The 24587-nt window shown below is 48.6% G+C and overlaps 1 protein-coding gene across 3 annotated transcripts; it reads left to right on the top strand.

Annotated features, from left to right (window-relative positions):
* Positions 1–279: 279 nt before the first annotated feature.
* On the top strand, positions 280–24217 carry AMHR2 (anti-Mullerian hormone receptor type 2). 3 transcript variants are annotated; one of them, XM_081898743.1, is made up of 10 exons: positions 280–900; positions 7407–7556; positions 11576–11656; positions 13820–13959; positions 14753–14980; positions 15637–15751; positions 17039–17199; positions 18426–18573; positions 21298–21439; positions 21843–22365. In XM_081898743.1, exons 1-10 carry the CDS (start codon positions 645–647, stop codon positions 21844–21846), a joined length of 1425 nt encoding a protein of 474 aa, XP_081754869.1. In that variant the 5' UTR covers positions 280–644; the 3' UTR covers positions 21847–22365. The 3 variants fall into 3 exon arrangements, with proteins under 3 accessions (XP_081754869.1, XP_081754868.1, XP_081754867.1); XM_081898742.1 differs by lacking the exon at positions 21843–22365 and adding an exon at positions 23635–24217 and having other exon boundaries at positions 283–900; positions 7407–7493; positions 21298–21434; XM_081898741.1 differs by lacking the exon at positions 21843–22365 and adding an exon at positions 23635–24217 and having other exon boundaries at positions 283–900; positions 21298–21434.
* Positions 24218–24587: the final 370 nt, after the last annotated feature.

Genomic DNA, 24587 nt, shown 5'->3' with positions numbered 1-24587 from the left:
ATGCCTATAGCACAGATCCCTTCCCTTGGAGTGGGGGAGGAGGGTGTTGATGTGATCTCATTTCAGTGTTTTTTTAACAAAGCACAAAAATGACCCCAACAGTATCTCGACATGCAGTGCTGAGTGCTTTTGCACATACCGGTATTCAGTTTGATGTTGAACATACCCATTTGAATGGACCTTGAATGAATATTGCTGAGAATCTTGTTCCACCCACTTCAAACCTCCTTGTCTCTCCCCCTCCCCCCCTCCTCCCATAACAATATTCTTCAAATCTGAAACTCTGTCCTTGAGCTGCCTAGGGGGGCACCCCAGGCTAGGGCATCTAAGATCTCCCTCCTGGAGTTTGCAGGGAGTTGTTTTGCTGTCTCGTGGGAGGTGTTTTTGTATGGTGGCATTGGAAGCTGTTATACCCAATCTGTTTAGGCATGAAGGCAGACCCACTGGAAATCTGTCTTGTCCCTCCTTGCCTAGATGTGCTGCCTCCCTCCCCTGCTTCAGCGCTTGCGGTCACTCGCTGACAGCAACCAGCCCCATCCCACACGCTGAAGCCAGCCAAGTCCTTCCCACCTGGGCCCGGAGGAGGAACTCCTAGGCGGGCAAGCTAGGTTTGCATATCCAGTTCAGGTGCTCTTGGAGGGTAGATGGGGCCCTGCAGGCTGCTTTGGAGACTGTCTGCCTGGCTAATACTACTGAGATGCCAAGCGATGAGCACCAGTGCCCTGAGTAAAAACCGCAGCTGCGTCTCCTATGGATCTAATGCCCTGATGGAAGGCATGGAGCATCTCAAGGGCTTAATTTCGGAGGACGGCCACAACAGAACCATCCAGTGCCCTCACAACCAGTGCTGCTTTGGTATCTGGAACCTGACCCAAGGACATCTCCAAGCCAAGTTGCAAGGTGAGGACCAAAGGTGGACGGAGGAGCTGCTACAATTCTTCCTTAGGGGGTCAGGTGGGAAAGGAGGCAGCAGTGGCGTAGCGTGGGGGGTGCAGGGGGGGCGGCCACACCGGGCACAACATCTGGGGGTTAGGGTTAGGGGGCGCAAATCCACGGGTTAGGGGGCACAAATTACTTGCCTTGCCCCGGGTGCTGACAACCCATGCTACGCCACTGGGAGGCAGGATGGGATGTGGTGGTTTGGCAAGAAGACGGAATGCCCAAAGCTCACATGATTTCGGATCCAAAGGGAGGTGGGATTTTAGAGCACATAGATTTTAGAGACAAGGACTCTGCTGCATGGGAATGAGATGATGGGGACTCTACAAGCTTAGAACAAAGGGGTTTCCTTTATGCCATGTCCGATTATGGGTCCATTTGGTTCAGTATTGTCTATACTGCCTGGCAGAAGCTCTCCATGATTTCAGACACGGTTCTCTCCCAGTCTTACCTGGAAATTGAACCCAGGACCTTCTGCAAGAAAAGCAGATGCTCTTATCATTGAGCTACAGCCTTCCCCAGGGATGCACACATTTCATCTCTAGATCCATAAGCCTGTAAGAGAGAGATGAAAGGGTCGTCAAGTATACCTGAGTGTCCCTAATGCAGGCTCTCTTCCCTGCCATCCCTTAAAAACTACTGTGCTAGACTGAATGTTCGAGCAGAAATATATTGGCACCGGGGTGGAAACGAAGCCTGGAAAATTAGCACCATGAGAAAGGGAGAAACTGAGCAGCAGCCTCTACTCACTGCTGTTGATTTCTGCCAAATTAAAAGGCACGGGGATTCATCAAAAGTGATTCCTTGCAGCATAGAGTGTAGCACAAATGATCTGAGAGTTTTTACAGTGACTTCAGAGGATTGTGCTACCTTCTGCTTCCGGGATAATCCGGTTTGATGGATTTCCCAGGTTGATTTGTTGGAGAAGGGGTTGAGGGGCTAGTGGAGGAACAGCTCTGAACCATAGCTCTGTGGCTGGGTGCTGGGAACTGTAGCTCGGGTCCAGTGGCGTAGCGTGGGGGTGCAGGGGGGCCGGGCGCAACATCTGGGGGTTAGGGGGTGCAAATCCACGGGTTAGGGGGCGCAAATCCATGGGTTAGGGGGTGCAAATTGCTTGCCTTGCCCCAGGTGCTGACAACCCACACTACGCCACTGCTCGGGTCTGTTTCTGTGTGTACACGGTAGATTCTACTGGCTGATTTGCAAGCACATTCATCATCTGATGTCTCATTTGCTGGATGATTTGCAGCCGAATGAGTGGATTGCTTCCACCACCACCCGGTCGAAGTGCTCTGCTTGATAATAAGTGAGAAGATATGAAATGATAGAACTGAAGAGTTGGAAGCGATTCCATGGGTCATCTAGTCCAACCCCCTGCAAAGCAGGAATCTCAGCCAAAGTATCCAATGTAGGAATGAGTACTGTCACATAACGGCTTGTTGGTGCAACTGAACACAGCTGAGGGGCTAAGGCAGAGCCTTCAGTTTAACTAAAAATGTGAAAAGGCTTTTTCAATTTGTATACATGCTTGGCTGGACTCACCCACCCTGACATATGGCAGGTTACAAGCATGCCTAACGTTTCCTGCGTATTCAGTTTTACATTGTGTGGTGATTTTGGTACCTAGGCTTCCACGAACAGGGACGTGGGTGGCGGTGTGGGTTAAACCACAGAGCCTAGGGTTTGCCGATCAGAAGGTCGGCGGTTCGAATCCCCGCGACGGGGTGAGCTCCCCTTCCTCGGTCCCTTCCTCCTGCCAACCTAGCAGTTCAAAAGCACAGCAAGTGCAAGTAGATAAATAGGTACCACTCCGGCGGGAAGGTAAACAGCATTTCCGTGTGCTGCTCTGGTTCGCCAGAAGCGGCTTAGTCATGCTGGCCACATGACCCGGAAGCTGTACGCCGGCTCCCTCGGCCAGTAAAGCAAGATGAGCGCTGCAACCCCAGAGTTGGTCACGACTGGACCTAATGGTCAGGGGTCCCTTTACCCTTTACCTTACAAGCATGCCAAACATTTCCTGCGTATTCAGTTTTACATTGTGTGGTGATTTTGGTACCTAGGCTTCCCAAAACAAACTGTGCTTGAACCACGTCATGCTCAGAAAGAGTTGCACTTCACCACACATTTAATGCATATTCAACACACATTTAAAGCATGTGGCTTCCCCCAAAACATCTTGTGAACTGTAGTTTGTTAAGGGTGCTGGGGAAACTACAGTTCCCACGGATATTTGTGGGAAGTCACAGGCTTTGAACGGAGCCTTAAAAGTGTGGTGTGGATCTGCCCAATGATCACTTGGAGCCCTCATTTATTTATTTATTGCATTTTCCATCCCATTATTTTCCAAGAACATCATTTTTCTTCAGCTACCCCGTTTTATCCTCACAACAACCCTGTTATGGGCTAAGAGACAGTGACTGGCTGAAGGTTACCCACTGAGCTTCAGGGCTGAGTGAGAATTTGAAGTTGGGTTCTCCTCTGCTGTAGTCCAGCACTTTAACCACTATGCCACACTTCCTTCCTTCCTCAGAATATGAGAGAGAAGAAAAAAAACTAGTGGAGAACAGATAGCTGGGGGGTGTTTGCCTTAGAAATCACTCCCAGCCAACATATATCAGACCCCAGCTTATTAAATGTATCGCTGCAAGACTTTAGTCCCTCATTGTAGCTGTTTGAAAAGATAAAAACGAAGTTTTAAAAGACGAAGAGAAAGCTCCCAGCCAGCGTTCTCACACACGCTGACCCTTTTTCCCTCCCTTCCAAAGAGGGCTGAGGAGCTGGCGGTTGCTATGGGCAGAGACGAGGAAGATGAGGTCAGGGTGCACCTTGCGCGAGCGTGTACCAAAAAAGCAGCAACTCCCACCTTTCCTCCTGCAGTTTGGCCGGGAGAGGAACCTTTTCGTTGCCACACGTGCAACTACCTGTGGCTCAGAGTGGGAGCTCACCAGTCGCGGACTTCCCCACTGGAAGCCTGGCATTCCCTTCCTCACCACAGAATCCCACCCGCTTCCACTCCTCGGCTAGTTACGCTGTGATGTTCTCCTGCTCAACTCTGCAAAAAAAAAAAAACAACAACCCCACAACCCCAGGCTTCCCAAGGATGTTAAGGAGAGCATGTGACTCGCAGCGGTTCTCAACCTGTGGGTCCCCAGACGTTGTTGGACTACAACTCCCATCATCCCTGAGCTCTGGTCTCGCTAGCTAGGGATAATGGGAGTTGTAGTCCAACTACATCTGGGGACCCACAGGTTGAGAACCACTGCAAGGAAAGAGGGGCATCTCCCTAAAGCTGATGGCAGGTGAGGGAGAGCAGGCCTGAAGGAAAACCTTGCGTCAGGGCTGGGTAACTGAGGGCCACATTTCTTGCTAGGCAGCCTTCCAAGGGCCACATGCCAGTAGTGAGTGGGGCCAGAGGCAATCAGTGGGCAAAACACTAGGTGCGAATTACAGTGGTACCTCGGTTTACCAACTTAATCCATTCCGGAAGTCCGTTCTTAAACCGAGGTGCACTTTCCCTAATGAGGCCTCCTGCCGCCAGTGCCCCTTACACCGTTCGGATTCTGTTCTTAGACTGAGGTAAAGTTCTCAAACCGGGACACTATTTACGGTTTTGCGGAGTTTGTAAACCAAATCGTTCTTAAACCGGACTGTTCTTAAACCGAGGTACCACTCTATATCTTTTTTTCAGTAGACTACTACAGTGGTACTTCCACTGTTACAGGGTTACAGACACTTCAGGTTACAGACGCTTCAGGTTACAGACTCCAGTAACCCAGAAATAGTACCTCGGGTTAAGAACTTTGCTTCAGTGTGAGAACAGAAATCGCGCAGGAGGCCCCATTAGCTAAAGTGGTACTTCAAGTTAAGAACAGTTTCAGGTTAAGAACGGACCTCCAGAACGAATGAAGTATTTAACCCGAGGTACCACTCTCTGTCTCTCTTCTCTTCCTGCATCCCTCCTCCATCCAGAGAAGCAAAAGGCACTATCAGAGTTCAAGGGCACATTCCAGCCAAGCAAAAATATACAGAATGCAAAATAGGGCCAGTGAGGAACATGGCTGTAGCCAGGATTTTTGTTCTTTTGGGGGGGGGCACCAAAGTTGTTGAGCTTTTTTTTAGTTTTGTTAGCATCCATGGGGGGGGCAGTAGTGGAAGTATTATTATTACTATAATTGATTGATTTAATTTGTATACCATCCTATACCCACAGATCTCAGGGCGGTTCACAAGATAAAATCACAAGATTAAAACACAAAATGCATAATAAGACCAAGAACAAGAACCACCCAGTTATCCCCCCCCCCCTCCTCCCCAACACATTTTAAAAGTACAGGCAGATTTTGCAGGCTGTGGGCCAGCGGCAACCAGGCCCAGAAAGGGGGGGGCATATGGGCCACTTGGCCCGGGCCTCCGATTCCAAAGGAGGCCTCGGTCAGCATATTCAAGACGAAGTTGCTTGATTTTTCCTGCGTAATTCAAAAATTCGCAGAAAAGAAAGCTAGGAAAGCATTTTTATATGTAGATACTTAAAATAATCTTTTTCCCTATGCATTTTTAAAAAGTCCTATTCTATATCTATATTTTCCATTTTATATGCAGATACGGTTCAAGCCATGAAATAAAATTACTGTATTTTTCGCTCTATAAGACGCACCAGACCATAAGACGCACCTAGTTTTTGGAGGAGGAAAAGAAGAAAAAAAAATATTCTGAATCCCAGAAGCCAGTACAGCAAGAGGGATCGCTGCGCAGTGAAAGCAGTGATCCCTCTTGTTGTTCTGGCTTCTGGGATAGCTGCACAGCCTGCACTCGCTCCATAAGACGCACACACATTTCCCCTTACTTTTTAGGAAGGAAAAAGTGAGTCTTATAGAGCAAAAAATACGGTATTTGTTAGCATAACTTTTGTGAAAATTATTTATATACAGTGGTACCTCGGGTTAAGTACTTAACGTTCCAGAGGTCCGTTCTTAACCTGAAACTGTTCTTAACCTGAAGCACCACTTTAGCTAATGAGGCCTCCCGCTGCTGCCGTGCTGTTGGAGCACGATTTCTGTTCTTATCCTGAAGCAAAGTTCTTAACCTGAAGCACTATTTCTGGCTTAGTGGAGTGTGTAACCTGAAGCGTATGTAACCCAAGGTACCACTGTACTTACTTATTTATAAGTCTTCAGTTATCCCCAGGATAAAAAAGGGGGGGCACATTATCTACCTGGCCTGGGCCTCTGCCTGTCTCTGCAAGGCCCTGGCAGCAACCCAAGGAAGGTGGAACAGTAGCTCAGGGGAGACCGATATTGAGCACAACTTTGCACCCAGCTCTTTGGCCCTGAGCTGTTGGTTTCCATAGAATGCTGCTATGGGTTCTTTCAAGTCGGAGGTTTCTCTAGTGATTCTTAGCGTGGGCTGGGCACTAATTCAGGGCAAACCAGTGTGGATGCTTGGAGATGAGAGACGCATGCCCACAATGCAGTGTCCAAATGCAGGATGAGAATCAGGATATGGACCAATGGTTAATAATAATAATAATAATAATAATAATAATAATAATAATAAATTATTTATACCCCGACCATCTGGCTGAGTTTCCCCAGCCACTCTGGGCGGCTCCCAATCAAGTGTTAAAAACAGTACAGTGTTAAATATTAAAAACTTCCCTGAACAGGGCTGCCTTCAGATGTCTTTTAAAGATAGGATAGCTGCTTATTTCCTTCACATCTGAAGGGAGGGTGTTCCACAGGGTGGGTGCCGCTACCGAGAAGGCCCTGTGCCTGGTTCCCCGTAACCTCACTTCTCGCAATGAGGGAACCGCCAGAAGGCCCTCGGTGCTGGATCTCAGTGTCCGGGCTGAACGATGGGGGTGGAGACGCTCCTTCAGGTATACAGGACCGAGACGCAAAAATTCAATTTATCATCATATTTGAATTCTAGTCCCTACAAAATATGTGGGGGGGAGGACCCCAGGTCCCACAAGGACTAAGTGAGGGTTGGCTGAGGAAAATGGGAGGAACGGTGGAAATCAGATCCTGAATTCAAATCCCAGCACGATTATGGACTTCCTGGGACAGCCTTGAAGAAACTGTTCTCTCTTGGTCCCTTTCCTATTTACTACGGTGTTAATTTCATAGTGGCACATATATTTTTAAGACACTGAAGGACCTGCAGGCTGAATTTAAAGCCTCTTTTCCTGCTCATTGTTCTCTGCATTTGTATGCTGCTGCTTCTAATGTTGTTCCCCCCCCCTTTCCATGTTTATCTGTTAAATTTATAGCTGTCTGGGGCACTTGCAAATCCGTGAAAAGCAGAAAAACAAAATAACATTTAAACTATGCAAACAAAGCAGATAAAACTGGCACACAAGGAGGGTGTGCCTGGAATCTAGCTCTCAAGGTTACGGAGATGCGATGTTCCCCTGATTAAACTGTTTATCTGAACTCCCTGTCCCCCATCCCTGTCTTCTGCCCATCCAGGTTGCTGGATCAGTGAAAAAGATGCCTGCGATTCTGCAGCCTGTGAGTCTCGATCTTCTGAGGATGCCAAAACGGTTACTTTGTCCTGTAGGTGCAGATCTGATTTGTGTAATGCTAACATCAGCCATGTTGGGCCTGGAAAAAGGAAGGGTAAGGAGGTCTGTGGGGTCAGGGGGGAGTTACAGGATAGAACAGGCACCCCCAAACTTGGCCCTCCAGCTGTTTTGGGACTACAACTCCCATCATCCCTAGCTAACAGGACCCAGTGGTCAGGGGTGATGGGAATTGTAGTCCCAAAACAACTGGAGGGCGATGTTTGGGGATGCCTGGGATAGAAAGTCAAGAGGAGGAGGAGGAGAAGGAGGCAGGGCATGGATCGCAACTGATCGGCAAATGTTAGGACCATTAAAGTGAGAGAAATCCGGGCACAAAAGAAGCTTTTTGGGGGGGAAATTCAGACATTTTCCCAGTCCCCCCCCGCAAATACTACTTCCATCATTTAAATTCCGGACATATGGCAACCCTAGAATAGAAACTAACAGCACAATCCTAACCACATGCATTAAAGCACATTGTGTACCCTATTAAAAAATCCAGGCAACATACTTTGTTAAGGATGCTTGACATTGTAGCTACAGTTCCCAGAATTATTTTGGAGAAGTTAGGATTGCAACGATAGGGGTGTAATTCTAATACTGTGGTGAATTAACGGACCCCTGGCCATTAGGTCCAGTCGTGGCCAACTCGGGTTGCGGCACTCATCTCGCTTTATTGGCCGAGGGAGCCAGCGTACAGCTTCCGGGTCATGTGGCCAGCATGACTAAGCCACCTTTGGCGAACCAAAGCAGCACACAGAAATGCCATTTACCTTCCCGCTGGAGCGGTACCTATTTATCTACTTGCAATTTGACGTGCTTTTCTGCTAGGTCGGCAGGAGCAGGGACCGAGCAACGGGAGCTCACCCCGTCACGGGGATTCGAACCGCCAACCTACTGATCGGCAAGTCCTAGGCTCTGTGGTTTAACCCACAGCTCCACCCGCGTCCCTAATACAGTGGTACCTCGGGTTAAGAACTTAATTCGTTCCGGCGGTCCGTACTTAACCTGAAACTGTTCTTAACCTGAAGCACCACTTTAGCTAATGGGGCCTCCCACCGCTGCTGTGCCAATTTCTGTTCTCATCCTGAAGCAAAGTTCTTAACCAGAGGTACTATTTCTGGGTTAGTCGAGTCTGTAACCTGAAGCGTATGTAACCCGAGGTACCACTGCATTCCCTTCCCATGTCTTTTCTTCCTCCCTCACAGTTCTCTTTTCTTTTCGCTGCTGTTTCCTGCCCAGGCTTTCTCCAAACCCCTGTGAGAAAAGTTGTGTCTCCCCTCCCACATCCCACCCACAGGTGCACTCCTGCATATCAGGGGTGGGGGTGACATACTCACTCAGCAAAGACCTTGAGAGTCTCGCAGGGAGGGAGCACACCACATTTCTGAGTCAGACTGATAAGTCCAGTTTGGAGAAGCAGGAGCTGCTTGCTCCGATGGGAACCATCAGATTGCAGGACTAGTGCTCCCTTCCAAAACATCTCCTCCAAAAAATGTCCTGAACCCATATGGGGGTTCACATGGAACTTGGGAGGGCAGAACTGGCTCTAATTCTCTGGTTTTCTAGCGCTGGAAGCACAGGGGTGTCTATGGGTAAGCACAGCAAAAGCACACATTCTAAGCCTGAGTCCTAGAACCTAGAACCATGGTTGGGCCGGCCCAGCCATGAGGCAAGGTGAAGTGTATCCTGCCTCAGGCAGCAGGATACAAAGCAGGCAGATGGTTATCCTCACAACAACCTTGTGAGGTGGGTTCAGCCAGGAGTAGGCAGATTTCAGGCTTGGCGTACCTACATTTATTTTTTTACTAAAACTCTTAAACCCACTAACCAGTCACAGAAGCCACACGATGGAACAGGGGAGCTCTGCATGCTTAGAATTCAAGGTGTCTCACAACACATGCTCAGCCCAGGAATTTATTTTTGCAACCAGACATGACCTCCCGGACCTTTCACACACAAACCACTCCTGCTTCCCCCTCTCCACTTCCCATTTTTTCTGCTTTTCAGCCACCTAAATTGTTAAACAATTGGGAGTGCAGAAACAGTTACTACTACGAACAGTGCTTTTTTTCGGGGGGTACGTAGAGGTACGCATACCCCTAAACATTTTGTGAATCTTTGTACTTTTGTCCAGTTACTGTATTTATGTTCCCCCAATTTGAACTATTAAAGTGGTGATTTTCTTGAGTCAAAATGAGAGTACCCCTAAACATTTTTTCATAGAAAAAAAGCACTGACCACGAATCACCCTGAAATATGTCAGCAACAGATCAACATTTTGCTTTTTTTTTTAAATAATATTTTATTACGTTTTAGGAATAACAACAAACAAACAAACAAAAAGAAAGAACACATACACAAAAATATAAAGTTACAAAATACAAAAAATACAAACATTTAGCTTATAGAAAAAGTAGAGAAAAGCAGAAAAAAAACACTAAAAAGAAAACACAAAAATCCCTCTTTTTGATTTCCCCTCTTTGATTCACTTATTTTCCTGACTTCCTCACACCTCCCTTTTTTGTATCCCTTTTAAAAATTAATTCAGCAAATTCCTCATATCGACATTTTGCTCACTCCTGGCTTAGGCTGAGATTTGACCCCAAACCATCCTCTGAGTGTCATGGCTGAGGGAGGAACTGAACCTGGCTCTCTCGTCTTGGCAGTATAGCTTTGCTGAAAGCAATCTGTTTTGCAAACATCCCCAGAGACAAAAGAATGAGAAAAGAAAACAGCCATGTTCCCTCAGAGAAACTAGACTACACAGGGCACTCTTTCCCCCTCAGGAGTGCTACACTAGGCCTTGGCGAGATAAAGAAAGGAAACAAGCTAAGCATTGCTTTGCGAAACTGAAGATAGCTTTGCAGCGAGTGCAACCCAGGCTGCATTTTATTTTATACAGTGTACATCATGGGTAGGTAAACTAAGGCCCAGGGGCCGGATCCGGCCCAATCGCCTTCTAAATCCGGCCTGCGGATGGTCCAGGAATCAGCATGTTTTTACATGAGTAGAATGTGTCCTTTTATTTAAAATGCATCTCTGGGTTATTTGTGGGGCATAGGAATTCGTTCATTTTTTTCTCTCCAAAATACAGTGGTACCTCAGGTTAAGTACTTAATTCATTCCGGAGGTCCATACTTAACCTGAAACTGTTCTTAACCTGAAGCACCACTTTAGCTAATGGGGCCTCCTGCTGCCCCCGTACCGCCGGAGCACGATTTCTGTTCTCATCCTGAAGCAAAGTTCTTAACCTGAAGCACTCTTTCTGGGTTAGCGGAGTCTGTAACCTGAAGCGTATGTAACCTGAGGTACCACTGTATAGTCCGGCCCCCCAGAAGGTCTGAGGGACAGTGGACCGGCCCCCTTTTGAAAAAGTTTGCTGACCCCTGGTGTATGTTCTACTCTTTGCAGAATAGCGCAAGGAAAAGGCAGGCCCCTGCCCTCGCGAAGCTTTACAATCGATTGCAGCCTTTGCTAGCAGGTCCCTTTCAGCTATCTGGGGCCATGCGCAACTCCCGCCAGCCCCAGACAGAATGTGTAAGGGCCTTGTACTCCTGCTTCTTTTGCACATTTTTGCGCAAAGTGTTGCAGTGACTGCATTTCTCGGTTCTCCTCCCTGCCCCTCGCCAGAACACTGCAGTTACCACAGCAAGGCCTTCAAACACGGGAAGGCAACGGGGAGGGTGCAGGAATGTTGGCTGTCGAGATGAGAAGGGGGCTGCTTATGGAGTGGGAGATGTCCTCCCCCCCCCCCGCCCAATTTTAATTTTAATTAAAACATCAGAGGAAAGTGCCGTGGAGATGGAGGGAAGCTGATGCAGAGAGGTTGGGCAGAGAGGTCTTGGAGAAGGACATGCCAGAGGCCTGCGAGCACCTGGAGGGAGGGAGGAGTGGCTGGTGGGATCCAAGCCCAAGGCTTGGAGCCAAGATGCTTGGGAGTGCACACCCTGGGAAAGGGGTTTGCAAGAGATTGTACTCCTTCCTCCTCCTCCGAAATGTGGAACGCGCTGAACCGATTCTCCCACCGCAGTGGAGATGTTTGTGATCACCTTCCCCCTCTTATCTCTGCAGCTGCGTCACTGCCCAGCGGGAACATCTGGATCATTACCTCCTGCATTCTTCTGCTCTTCCTGGGCTGTCTGGCGTTTCTAGGTATTGTGACTTTGGGGTGGGGGCAAGGCATTTGCAATAAGGGTTGCTACACGGCATCATTCAGCTAGAGGCGAGGGAAGAAGGGAGCACATCTGCAGGCTGCTTAGAGAACGGCGACAGCAGACTCTCTGCTTGCTTTGCATAGAAAACCCAAACACACAGAATGGGCGCCAGGAGTCAGCATTGCTGGGCACCAGCCGATGCCCAAAACTCAGCAGGGGCTCCGATGATGACCCCCCAAACCCATTGGCCTTGCACTTCCTCCTGCCAGCTCTCTCCAAGCATGTAAACAGTGACTTCGGCTTTGCTGTCTCCTGTGTAGCAATGCAAATTGGGCTAGTGATATGGACTGGATAAGAGCCCTTATAGAGTCCTTACATACCGTATTTTTTGCTCTATAAGACTCTTTTTCCCTCCTAAAAAGTAAGGGGAAATGTGTGTGCGTCGTATGGAGCGAATGCAGGCTGCACAGCTATCACAGAAGCCAGAACAGCAAGAGGGATTGCTGCTTTCTTTGCGCAGCAATCCCTCTTGCTGTTCTGGCTTCTGCAATTCAGAATATATTTTTTTCTTGTTTTCCTCCTCCAAAAACTTGTGGTCTGGTGCGTCCTTAAGAGCGAAAAATACGGGAGGTTCCCTATTGGTAGGAGAGAATAACAGAGGCCAACCAGAGAATATTGAGAAGCAAAGCAGCTAGTAAGCTTGATCTTTATTGATCTGTTGCAACAGGGTGCTCCCCTCACATTCAGGAGAGAGGAGGAACCCAGAAAAATGGGGTGCAAGGCCTTATAAAGACTTTTGAAATTGCCACCCTCTAGATCAAGACCACCCTCAAAAACATCATGCATACATCACAGAAGGGGTGTAACCTAAGACCACCCCTCAGATATATCATACCTACATCACAGAAAAGGCAGTCTTAAAACAGAAATTTGAATGTTGTTTTTCTCCTGTCATTGTTTATCTTTTGTCTGGCAGGTTACTGGGGAGCCTGGCTAGTCTTTTGTAACGATAAATACTTAGTTCCTGGGCCAGGTCACAGGCTCACACACTATTCATATCTTAAATGTGTCCTTAAGACAGGATTTGTGAGGAAGGAGACAATGGGAGGTTTCCCACTTTGACCTTGCAGAGAAAACATTTGCTCAGTTTAGGAATCAAAATGGTTCCAGGTTGGTCTTCCTGTGCTGTTCTATGTACGTGCTTGGTTGGTACGCTTATGAACATTACCATATATCTAAGACCTCAAAATTCCTATCACACAACACATGGCTTAACTATGGAACTCCCACCCACAGGAGAGGCAGTGATGACTCCCAACTTGGATGGCTTTCAAAGAGAATTAGGCAAACGCATGAGAAGTCTATGGGAGGCAGCAATGCTTCTGAATACAGTGGTACCTGGGTTCTCAAACTTAATCCGTTCCAGAAGTCCGTTCCAAAACCAAAGCGTTCCAAAACCAAGGCACGCTTTCCAATAGAAAATAATACAAAACGGATTAATCCGTTCCAGGCTTTTAAAAACAACTCCTAAAACAGCAATTAAACAGCAATTTTACTATCTAGCGAGACCATTAAGCCATAAAATGAAAGCAATAATCAAAGTTAAGGTAAAGGGACCCCTGACCATTAGGTCCAATCGTGACCAACTCTGGGGCTGCAGCGCTCATTTCGCTTTATTGGCCGAGGGAGGCGTCATGTGGCCAGCATGACTGAGCCGCTTCTGGCGAACCAGAGCAGCGCACGGAAACGCCGTTTACCTTCCCGCCGGAGCGGTACCTATTTATCTACTTGCACTTTGACATGCTTTCAAACTGCTAGGTTGGCAGGAGCAGGGACCCAGCAATGGGAGCTCACCCTGTCGCAGGGATTCGAACCACCGACCTTCTGATTGGCAAGTCCTAGGCTCTGTGGTTTAACCCACAGCGCCACCCGCGTCTCGAAACCACTACATACCTCACTGAAATTTCAAGTTTGGGTGAGGAAAGGCTGAGCAGGATTTCTAGTGGCCAGGGATCGTGGCTCTTCATTCCTTCACCCCTCCCCATGACCAGCAGTACAAATTAGGCTAACATATGAACACCTGCGTAATTTCTGCAGGACTTTGATCATTTTGGGGCGCTTGTCTTACTGCAGGAGCAAATATAGTTTTCTTTCCTTATAGTTCTAAGGCAGTGGAAAGTCCTCACTGTGCTCCTGAGCCAAGAAGAAAGCGGTGAGCTCACCAAGGTCACTACGAGCTCGGAGCCAGAAACCGAGAGGAAACTGCCCACACAGGAGCTTCCAGATCTCCAGTTCCTTCAGGTATCAGTTGTGGGGGAGCCTGAGCCCACTGAGAGTCACCCTAGTTTGCTTGCTTTATCCGTGGGAAACGCCAAGCTGGTTTCGGAGGCAGCCCAATGCATTTGGGCACCTGAGGCGAAACACAAAATGGCGCTCCTCCCCACAGGGGAAGAAGGGATGAGGGAAGATCTACGTCAGTAACAAGCACGCAGTAAATATAAACATGAGGAACAGGGTGGGAGCAGACCAGTAGCATCTCCTCTTTTCCAAAAGGAGGGAGCACTACTGAGGAGACGGCAGATCCAGCCTCCAAGGAGTGCAGTGCAGCTGTTGCTGGCACCATGGCAGCGCAACTAATGCATTTCTTGGGGGCCAGATCTGCTGCTCATGTGGATCTTGCCGCCTGAGGCAGTTGCCTCACTTTGCTTCATAGGTGGGCAGGCCCTGTTTCTCTTTTGCATCTGGCCTTGCTACATCTCTCACACACCTGTGTCGTTTTTGCCTTCTCCTTACAATCCTAACTGCTTCAAGAGGAATATTTTTGCCAGGCACCTAAAAATATCTAACAAAGGCATTGAGTGGACCTCCTTGGAGAGAGCATTCCACAACCAGGGAGCCACCACCGAAAAGGCTGCCCTAAGGACCTCTCATGGAGGAGGCACACAAAGAAGGGCTTCCGATGATGATCGCAAGGTCCGGGTCGGTTCTTCCTATTGCTCATGCCAGATGGTTGTGGTGGGAATTGTATTCCAAAGCATCTGAAGGGCGCCGGGTTGGGGAAGGCTCTTTCACCCAAATTCTTTTTGCCCCACAGGTTCTTCATGAGGGGCAGTTCTCCAAGCTGTGGCAAGGAACATTCCGCCAGCAGCCTGTGGCCATCAAAGCCTTCCCTGCGTTGTGCTACCGGCAATTTGCATCCGAGTGGGCTGTGCACAGCCTCCCGCTGATGAGCCATGACAACGTTGTGCAGTTTCTGGCTGCCGGGTGTGGAGGACCACACAAGGAACAGGGGGGCCTCCTGGTGCTGACGCTGTACCCTCTGGTGAGTGCCATGCGCAGGAACTAGTGATATGGTTCAGGTTGTGCCCAGGCAATGGTGCACACAAGTGGTAATTGAGAACATTGGTGTGTGTGTGTCTGGAGCAAATATTTGCCTGCATATAATAATGCACAAACATTATTTGCCTGATTACAAGCACAGCACGGTGCATTTTATGCGCTTACCTTCTTGCTCTATAAGTTGGAACGACTCTGGGGTTGCGGCGCTCATCTCGCTTTATTGGCCGAGGGAGCCGGCATACAGCTTCTAGGTCATGTGGCCAGCATGACTAAGCCGCTTCTGGCGAACCAGAGCAGCGCACAGAAACGCCGCTTACCTTCCCGCCGGAGCGGTACCTATTTATCTACTTCCACTTTGACGTGCTTTCGAACTGCTAGGTGGGCAGCAGCAGGGACTGAACAACAGGAGCTCACCCCGTCGCGGGGATTCAAACCACCGACCTTCTGATCAGCAAGCCCTAGGCTCTGTGGTTTAGACCACAGCGCCACCTGCATCTCTCTAAAGGAGTACAGTACTCCCACAACTAAGACCTTATTCTCACGGTCAGCAGTCTTCTCAGTTCTGCAATTCTCACACACTTGCAGTTGTCAGACTGCTCTAGTTTATGTGCATTGAGTTGCATCGTGCTTTCTTCACAGGGGTCTCTACGGCATTTCCTCATGCAACATGTTTGTTCCTGGGATGTCACTCTCAAGCTAGGGTCCTCACTTGCCAGGGGCCTTGCTTTCTTACACAAGGAGCTGTGGAAGGAAGGTAAGAGGCAGTGGGCCCAGGGGTGCTCATCATCATCATTATGTGTTTTATTGTTCCTTAGATGTATGGGAAGGGGTGGTACCTCTGGTGGGGAACATGTTGTGCTCCTTCTGGGTAATTCGTCCACCAATGTTCTCATTGCTCTAATCTGTGGCTCCAAGAAGCTGTGAGCGACAGCAGCCACCCCGTGGGAACATCTGTGACTAGCTGGCTAAACCAGGTGAGGCCTCTGATGGGTCTTAAACAGTGAGGGACTCCCCCTGCATGCAAGGACAGGTTCCAGTGGAAGGGGCGGGCGAGACCAATAGTGGGCCCAATGGACAAGAAGGCGCTTTCTGCCCGAGCTGTAGAGGGTCATGTTATAAGAAAAACTGCTCCTTTTCCCTTTTCCCTTATGGGCTATTCTGGAGCCCATATAGAGTTCTTAAGTAGGTTCCCTATCGGTAGGAGAAAATAACAGAGGCCAACCAGAATATACTGAGAAGCAAAGCAGCTAGTAAGCCTGATCTTTACTCAAGGAACTGTTGCAACAGGGTCCCCACTCACCACACGCAGGAGGGAGGAGAACCCTGAACTATGGTGCGCAAGCCCTTATATTGACTTTGAAATTGCCCACCCTGTAGCCCAAGACCACCACCCCTAAATATCATACATACATCACAGAAGAAAGCGGGTCTACAGCAGAAATACATCACAGAAGGCGGTCTACAGCAGAAATCCTGCTTGCCAAGATACCTGATAATGGTCACTGATTGCATTGCCTTGGCTGACTGGCCATTCTTTTGTGATGTCTAATACTTTAGCTTCTGAATCCAGGTCACAGACTCACCTTACTCATATGCAAATACGCCCTTAAAACAAAAGCAAAAAAGACAATGGGAAGGCTTTCCCCATTTGCCTCCCTTACTGCAGAGGAATATTTGAGGGCATTGGGAGAGTCAAAATGGCTTCAGGATTGCTCTCCCATGCTATTTCAAAAACATGGTTCATATATTTAGATATGTGTGCATTTGTGAATATTCTATATTTGGGACCTTAAAATTCTTACAACAGTCGGATGGGACTCGTCAACCTGGGAAAGTAGCCCATCTAGGAGAAAGAAAATTCCCCTTCCCTGCTACCTGAGATCTGCTTGGGGGTCAAACCTTTTCCCATGCAACCCTGTGCTCTGTTTCTTCCTCTCTCTCCTTTCTCCCCGCTGCTCATTGTCTTGATAAGTTCATGGTGGATGAAGCCTGAGCTTTGGGTCAGCCATGCCACCCCTAATGCTCTTCCTCTTGGTACCAGGCCTGTATAAACCTGGGGTGGCACACCGAGACCTGAGCAGCCAGAATGTGCTGGTGCGGGAGGACAGGACCTGCGTCATCACGGATTTCGGCCTCGCCATGACTCTGCCTGGGCGCCACGAGGCGTGGAGAGAGGGTCCCACAGAAGGCATTGTCCGCAAGGTACCTGCACCGCTAAGGGATTGAACAGAACGAGAAGCAGCTTGGAGAGGGGTAGCATCAAGGCTTGGCAATATCCGGGCACAAGAAGATAGTGGGGATGGCAATTGCAGGACTGCTCAACCATTAGACAGAGGGAGCTGCTTCATGCGGGAGATGTTGTGGGGACGGAGCAGCAGCAGAGCGATAGAGGACACGTGACATAAATATTGATTCTATAAGCTGCCTTGGAACTGGGCTGCGTAGGGCAAGGGAGTCCTCAGTGCTTTGCAAAACTTACTGCCTGCTGCTCTGGCTAAGGAAATTGCTCAAAATATGCAAAGTCTGCTTCCTTTATTCAGTTCACAGAATGTATTTCCTTTTCACATTTACACCCCAACTTTCCTCCAAGCCACTCAGTTTTCTCTCCTGTTGTATTTTAATTGCTGCAACCTGCCCAGGGACTTTAGGGTGAAGGGCAGGTAATCAATTGTAGTGATAACAGCAACAACAACAACCCTGTGAGGCAGTTTAGGCTGAGAGAGCAGAACAGGCCCATCATCACCATGTGATTCATTTCAGCAGGGGTTTGAAGTCAAGTCTCTCTCTGGCTGGAAGACAGAACTCTAAAACATGATGCCTTTATCATCTTGGTTGCCCTCCTCTGCACACGTTCCAGCTTGTCAGCATCCTTCTTAAACTGTGGTGCCCAGAATTGGACACAGTATTTCTAGTGTGGTCTGACTAAGGCAGAATAGAGCGGTACTATTACTTCCCTTGATCTGGGCACAATCCTTCTGTTGATGCAGCCTAGAATAGCATTAGCCTTTTTTGCTGCTGCATCACACTGTTGACTCATGTTCAGCTTGTGGTCCACCAAACCCCCTAGATGCTTTTCACATGTACTGCTAGCAAGCCAGGTATCCCCCACCCTATATTTGTGCATCTCGTTCTTCCTGCCCATGTGCAGAACCTTACATTTGTCCCTATTAAAATTCATTTTGTTAGCTTGCGCCCAGTTCTCCCATCTGTTAAGGTCATTTTGAATTCTAATTCTGTCTTCTGCAGCATTAACTACCCCTCCCAGTTAGCTGTCACCTGCAAATTTGATGAGCATCCCCTTAATTCCTTCCATTTAGCTTTGGCCCAGGGTGTACAAAGGCAGGATATGCCCACTCTGAGCACAACCATTTCCTATCCAAAGCTTGCATTAAGCAGCTGGTGTCATAATTCACCCACATTCTCCCTAGGCAGGGGCTCCACGCTACATGGCTCCTGAAATTCTGGACGAGAGCTTGAACCTGCAAGACTTGGGCTCGGCACTGAGGCAGGCTGACGTCTACTCCATGGCACTGGTGCTGTGGGAAAGCCTGATGAGATGCTCTGCACTCTTCCCAGGTGAGCAAACGAGAGAGAGGATGAGAGAGGCAGCCTAGCACTGCTCATCCACAGCCCCAAAGGTCATCACCCCATTACAGGACACGGGTGGCGCTGTGGTCTAAACCACTGATCCTCTTGGGCTTGCCAATCAGAAGGTTGGCGGTTAGAATCTGCATGTCAGGGTGAGCTCCCGTTGCTCTGTCCCAGCGCCTGCTAACCTAGCCATTCAAAAGCACACCAGTGCAAGTAGATAAATAGGTACCACTGCGGTGGGAAGGTAAATGGCATTTCTGTGTGCTTTGGTTTCCGTCACGGTGTCCCGTTGCACCAGAAGTGGTTTAGTCATGCTGGCCACATGACCTGGAAAGCTGTCTGGGAACAAACACTGGCTCCCTCACCCTGAAAGCCTTGCAACCCCATAGTCACCTTTGACTGGACTTAACCATCCAGGGGTCCTTTACCTTTTTTCATCACCCCTTGCATCTTTTTATCAACATTATTCCTATTTCTGGGCGCTTCCAGGCTGTCTTTATTTTGAGGTGGGATTCGGTCACATACCGGCAAATTCGGGTTGTGCAGTTAGAGTTGGGGAGGAGGGTATGTCACAACAGAGCCACCAAAACACTAGACATTTTGCAATAAGGAGGATAACACATCGTCTAACCTCACTGCAAATAAATCCAATAGCTGACTGTTGTCTAATCTCCCTGCAAACAAGTCTGGGTGAAGGCCCAATGAACAGGTCATCTGGAAGCAGCCTCTGTCGTTCCACAAAAAATGTTTTTAGCTTTTCACAAATGCAACAAGCCAACAAATGGTGAGGCTGAACACAGATCATTGCAGTTTTGGCAGCTTCTGGCTCCCTCCCCTCCTGCTCCACTTTGGGGAGTTCAAAAAGCTCTCATGGGACAAGTGCTCTTTTAACTCCTAAAGCCCTTGCCCATGGCTGCAGAGTGGTCTGGCTCTCTTGCACACTGGCCATCAGCAGCGTCAGTGACAAGCCTGTGTGCTCTCCAGACAGGGCCGGCCTGAGACCTTTTGGTGCCCCCAAGATCTGGGCCCACGCCCTGGTGGGGTGAGAGCAGTAGGTTGCCCGAGGTGGGTTGCTTCATTGGTGCACTGGCCATGCCAGGGCAGCAAGCTAGCTTAGGGGCTGTAGGGCAGACCACAATGATGCACCTTTCTAGAGACTTTCCACCCCTCAAAATTTGCCACCTGAGGCAGCTGCCGCACTCTGCCTCCAGCTAGAGCCGGCCCTGTCTCCGGATGCTGTTGGGCTCCTTATCCCATCAGCCCCAGCCAGCAGAGCCAATGGGCAGCAATGATGGGCTCCAGGGCCACAGATTCCTCATTCCTGATCTATAGATATTTCATCCGCTGGCACTGTTCGGAGGTGGTTCTGCTCCCTGAGGCATACTGCCACCTGGTTTGCAGATGCTCCCGCCTTGTGACAGTGGCCTCAACTTCCACCTCAAGGTCCCACTGCCAGATGCAGGGAAACAGGATGGCTTCTGAAGTGAGGGTGATGGTGTGGATTGTGCTACCACCTGGTGACAGTTCCAGGGCATGGCATGCTGTTGCTGAAAAACAAGCGTTTTCTGCTCACGCACTCAGCTTTTGGGGTGGGATTGAGCTCCTGGCATGAGGGTATCTTGGGAGGGTTGCCATATGCCCAGAATTTCCTGGACATAGCCGGAAACAGTGTCCAGGCGGAAATCGGAAATCACCGTGTCAGAAGTTGGTGAATTTCCTTTAAAATAGCTGTGTCCGGATTTTCACTTTTTGAAATATGGCAACCCTATACAGTGGTACCTCTGGATACGAACGGGATCTGTTCCAGAGCCCCGTTCACATCCTGAAGTAAACGCGGGTCACGATTCGCCGCTTCCGCGCATGCGCGTGACGTCACTTTGACCGTCTGCGCATGCACGAGCGGCGAAACCCGGAAGTAATGCATTCCGTTACTTCCAGGTCGTCACGGAGCGCAACCCGAAAGCACTTAACCTGAAGCAACTTCAACCCGAGGCATGACTGTATCTTGGTATTCACGCTATCTTCCATTCTCGCACAGTTTCCTTGATCCTCTCCCTCTCTCTGTTCTTCAGACATTTATATTCCTGACAAGAGCCTTCTCACTTTGCCTTGAGAGCTGTCCTGTTCATCAGTCATGGCTTTGCTGAGTCACAACATGTTATTTTTTGTGTGCAAATGGCTCTAGATACCTATTAGGTCCATAAATTACCATATAGCATATATTCAACACAATTTGTTGTGGACAAAGGACAGCTGGACATATAAATGGCCCCATTACCTTCAGTAGCTTTAGGGCCTCATCAAACCTAAATCCGGCCCTGTACCTACCACTGCTGTTTGGGTTAGCAGAGTGATTAAGCCTCCAAATCTAGACTACAGGCACTTTATGGAGCTCCATAAACCATTTCCACTTCGTTGCACTCAACACAGTAACTATAACACTGGATAACCTCTGTGATTTGACCTAACTCACAGCAGGGTGAGAGATGCTGACACTCACTCGCCCCCACACAACTAGGCTGAGCTCACTGAAAGCCGTTTCAGACGTTACAGCTGCCATGCGGAAATAATATTTAGCAGTCTCTGAACGGGGACTCTGAAGTAGGAACAGGTTCTAGATTGTGGGGTGCTGGTAGTGCAGTGAGCCTGTTGTGCTGACAAGATGGAAATCCCCCCTCTTCAACCTCACCGGCTTCTGCCTCTCTCCAGAAAACAGGGTCCCTGACTTCCAGCTGGCCTATGAAGCAGAACTGGGCAGCAACCCTACATATAGTCAACTGCGGAGTCTGGCTGTGGTGGAAAGGGGTCGGCCGGCCATTCCAGCTGCTTGGAGGAGAATTGGGCAGGTAAGGTGAACAGTGGCATAGCATGGGGGGTGCAGGGGGGGCCGGCCGCACCGGGCGCAACATCTGGGGGGGCGCGCTTGCACTCACAGCTCTCTGCCCCTACCTGGCTCACTCACTCTCTCTCTCACTGCAGTGCTGGCTGTGCGAATCCGATCCAAGCCGCCGGGTCGCCTCCCACTGTGGAGGGGGTGGGTGCCAGGCGTGCGGTGCGGAGAGAGAGCGAGGGACTATCTGGGGGAGGGACAGTGCAGCGGCCACCCAGCGCAGCGCTGAGCGCGGGAGAGAACCACACCAGACCAGACCAGGCAGCAGCAAGAAGAAGCTGGCAGCGGCGGCAGGTTAGGGGTTAGGGGGCGCAAATTACTTGCCTTGCCCCGGGTGCTGACAACCCCCGCTACGCCGCTGAAGGTGAAGAAAGGTCTTTGCTCTTGTGATAGGAATTTTGAGGTCTTAGATATATGTTAAATGTTCATAAGCGTACCAACCAAGCACGTACATAGATCAGCACAGGAAGACCAACCTGGAACCATTTTGATTCCTAAACTGAGCAAATGTTTTCTCTGCAAGGTCAAAGTGGGAAACCTCCCATTGTCTCTTTCCTCACAAATCCTGGCTTAAGGGCACATATAAGATATGAATAGGGTGTGAGCCTGTGACCTGGCCCAGGAACTAAGTAGTTATCATTACAAAAGACTGGCCAGGCTACCCAGGCAATCCAATCAAGTAACCTGCCAGACAGGAGATAAACAACAACAGGAGAAAAACAACATTCAAATTTCTGTTTTAAGACCACCTTTTCTGTAATGTAGGTATGATGTATCTGAGGGGTGGTCTTAGGTTACACCCCTTCTGTGATGTATGTATGATGTTTCTGGGGGTGGTCTTGATTTACAGGGTGGCAATTTCAAAAGTCTTTATAAGGCCTTGCGCTCCATTTTTCTGGGTTCCTCTGTTGCAACAGATCAATAAAGATCAAGCTTACTAGCTGCTTTGCTTCTCAATATTCTCTGGTTGGCCTCTGTTATCTTCTCCTACCAATAGGGAACCTATGTAAGGACTCTATATGGGCTCTTGGATACCCCATAAGGGAAAAGGGCAATTTTTTGTTTACAACACTCTCCCAAAGGGTCCTGCTTGAGAATCTGCTAAGGGTTTTGAAATCTTGGGGCGCCTGCAAAACGTCAGTATTTTGTGGGAGCAATTCAGTCACGAACCAGAACTTTGGGTTTGCACAATTAAAGTGGATTCAAAGAGCTCTGCCATTCTAGGGCAACAAATCTTGCCCCAGTGCTGCAGAGTCATTCTTGGTTAAGGAATGATAATGAAAACTCTAACTGCGGGTGGGAGAGGAGGGAGGGAAGTGTTTTTAATATGGAGGGAGAAAGACGCGTAATCTTTCGCAGTTTATAGCAACTTTGCGAATCAGCCTACCGATATTAGCAGATGATTGAAATGAAAACATTGTCTGCCCACATGGAAGTATGTCAGTCGTTTATGGTACTGCAGAGGGGGTGACAAAATGGCTGCTAGTCTTTTTAAATATATAAAATGGCAGCCACTGTGTTACTTAGAAGCCTGCTTGCTAGCCATTAAAGTAGGGTTGTCATATTTCAAAAAGTGAAAATCCGGACACAAAGTTGTTGAGCAAAACTCGAAATCCGCCAAAGCCTAGACATCTAGACTTCTGACATCGGTTGCCATATGTCCAGATTTCCCCAGACATTTCAGCGATCTCCTGTTCCAGCCTTTTGCCTGGCAGGGGGCCCAACACAAAACCTTGGAGTCAGCTTGAGGTCAGCAAAAGAGAATAAGAGCATTCGTTTTAAGACAGCCAGAGACCTTTCGGAAGCTGAAGATGGCAGAGATCTGGGAGCAAAGGTCTAAGGCAAGGATATGTAAGGAGATAAGAATGGGAAGAGGGTGGGGCGAGCCTGAGGAAAACCTTGAAGGCAAAAGCAAGGACTGTAGAGCTGGAGGCGAGAGGAGGAAGAAAGCCAGTGGAGGGATGAGAAGAGGCCCATATCACTTGCAGACAAGTGGGTTGTTTGTTTTTGCAGACCTGTTTTAAAGGCAACATTTCATCTTCTGGAGCACATACAGTTCCAAACATCTGCCCCTGCTATACCTTCCTACTGTAATGAATCTTCCAGTTCTCTGTGTCTCCTGACACCCATTGCCGCTTCTCTGTGTTTCTCCCTAGGCTGCTGCCTATCTACAGGAGCTCCTCGAGGACTGCTGGGATCCTGAACCAGAGGCTCGCTTGCAAGCTGAATGTGCCCATCAGAGGCTGCAGAGGCTGTATGCTGAGGGCCTCGTGAAAGAGTTATGACGAGGCTGAAACACATTATGCTTCACAGTCTGTTTACCTAGACATCAGCCCTTGCTTAAATAGTTCTTTTGCCTTTTGTCAAGAATAAGCGGCCATGAAGGAAAGTCCCACCAAGCATGGCTTCTCACCATGATTTTGGACCTCGTCAGAGTGGAATAGATGTGTTTCGTTTCCTTTGTTTTTATAAACCTTGTCCACTTAATCAACTCAATGAGCTCTGTCCACTTAGTCAACTTGAATTGCACTTGTTTACCAGTGGGTCCCAACCTGCACCTTCCTCTCGTTTCATCTAGCCATTCTTGGGCTTTCCATCACTTGAATCTTCCCATTCCTACATCACTTCCTGCAGCACTGCAAAAGCCATTTATATACTATGATTTGGGCTGGGAACCCAGGCATATTTTCCTAGGAGTAAGGATCACTGGGACTTAACTTCTTAGTAGATTTACATAGGACTGCCTTCAGTATCCTAATAATGTCTGTTTTTCTGTCAAGCAAAATACAAGTCCCTATCCTTTCATGCAGTAAAAATAGGCTTTTGCCTATTATACAAGGCATTTGGCCTGATACCCCAGATAACTGCTGCCAGGACTTCAGAGTCCTTCACATATTGCTGGTACTCAAAGATTTGGCAAATTGCCCTCTTTGAACAGGTATTTCCTAAACTAAACATGTCCAAAGGGCAGAGCTTGAATGACCATTTTTTGCTATACGGCATGATTTTATTTCTTACACAAATATTGAGGCACATTGTCCCCCAGTATCACTGGTATATGCAAAATGCCTGGCTCATCTGAGACTTTGTGGAATCTTTATTCTTAATA

This window comes from Podarcis melisellensis (assembly GCF_964234715.1).
Source record: "Podarcis melisellensis genome assembly, chromosome: 2".
Lineage (NCBI taxonomy): Eukaryota > Metazoa > Chordata > Lepidosauria > Squamata > Lacertidae > Podarcis > Podarcis melisellensis.
Note: the sequence above shows the minus strand (reverse complement) of the source record. Positions and strands in the feature narration are given on the sequence as shown.

What these genes read in the sequence shown, in the direction of transcription:
- AMHR2 (XM_081898741.1), top strand. Translation starts at nt 645, where the DNA reads ATGGGGCCCTGCAGGCTGCTTTGGAGACTGTCTGCCTGGCTAATACTA. An exon ending in TGGGCCTGGAAAAAGGAAGG is followed by an intron (nt 7,557 to 11,575) that starts GTAAGGAGGTCT and finishes TTATCTCTGCAG; the next exon opens with CTGCGTCACTGCCCAGCGGG. An exon ending in CAAGGAGCTGTGGAAGGAAG is followed by an intron (nt 15,752 to 17,038) that starts GTAAGAGGCAGT and finishes TCTTGGTACCAG; the next exon opens with GCCTGTATAAACCTGGGGTG.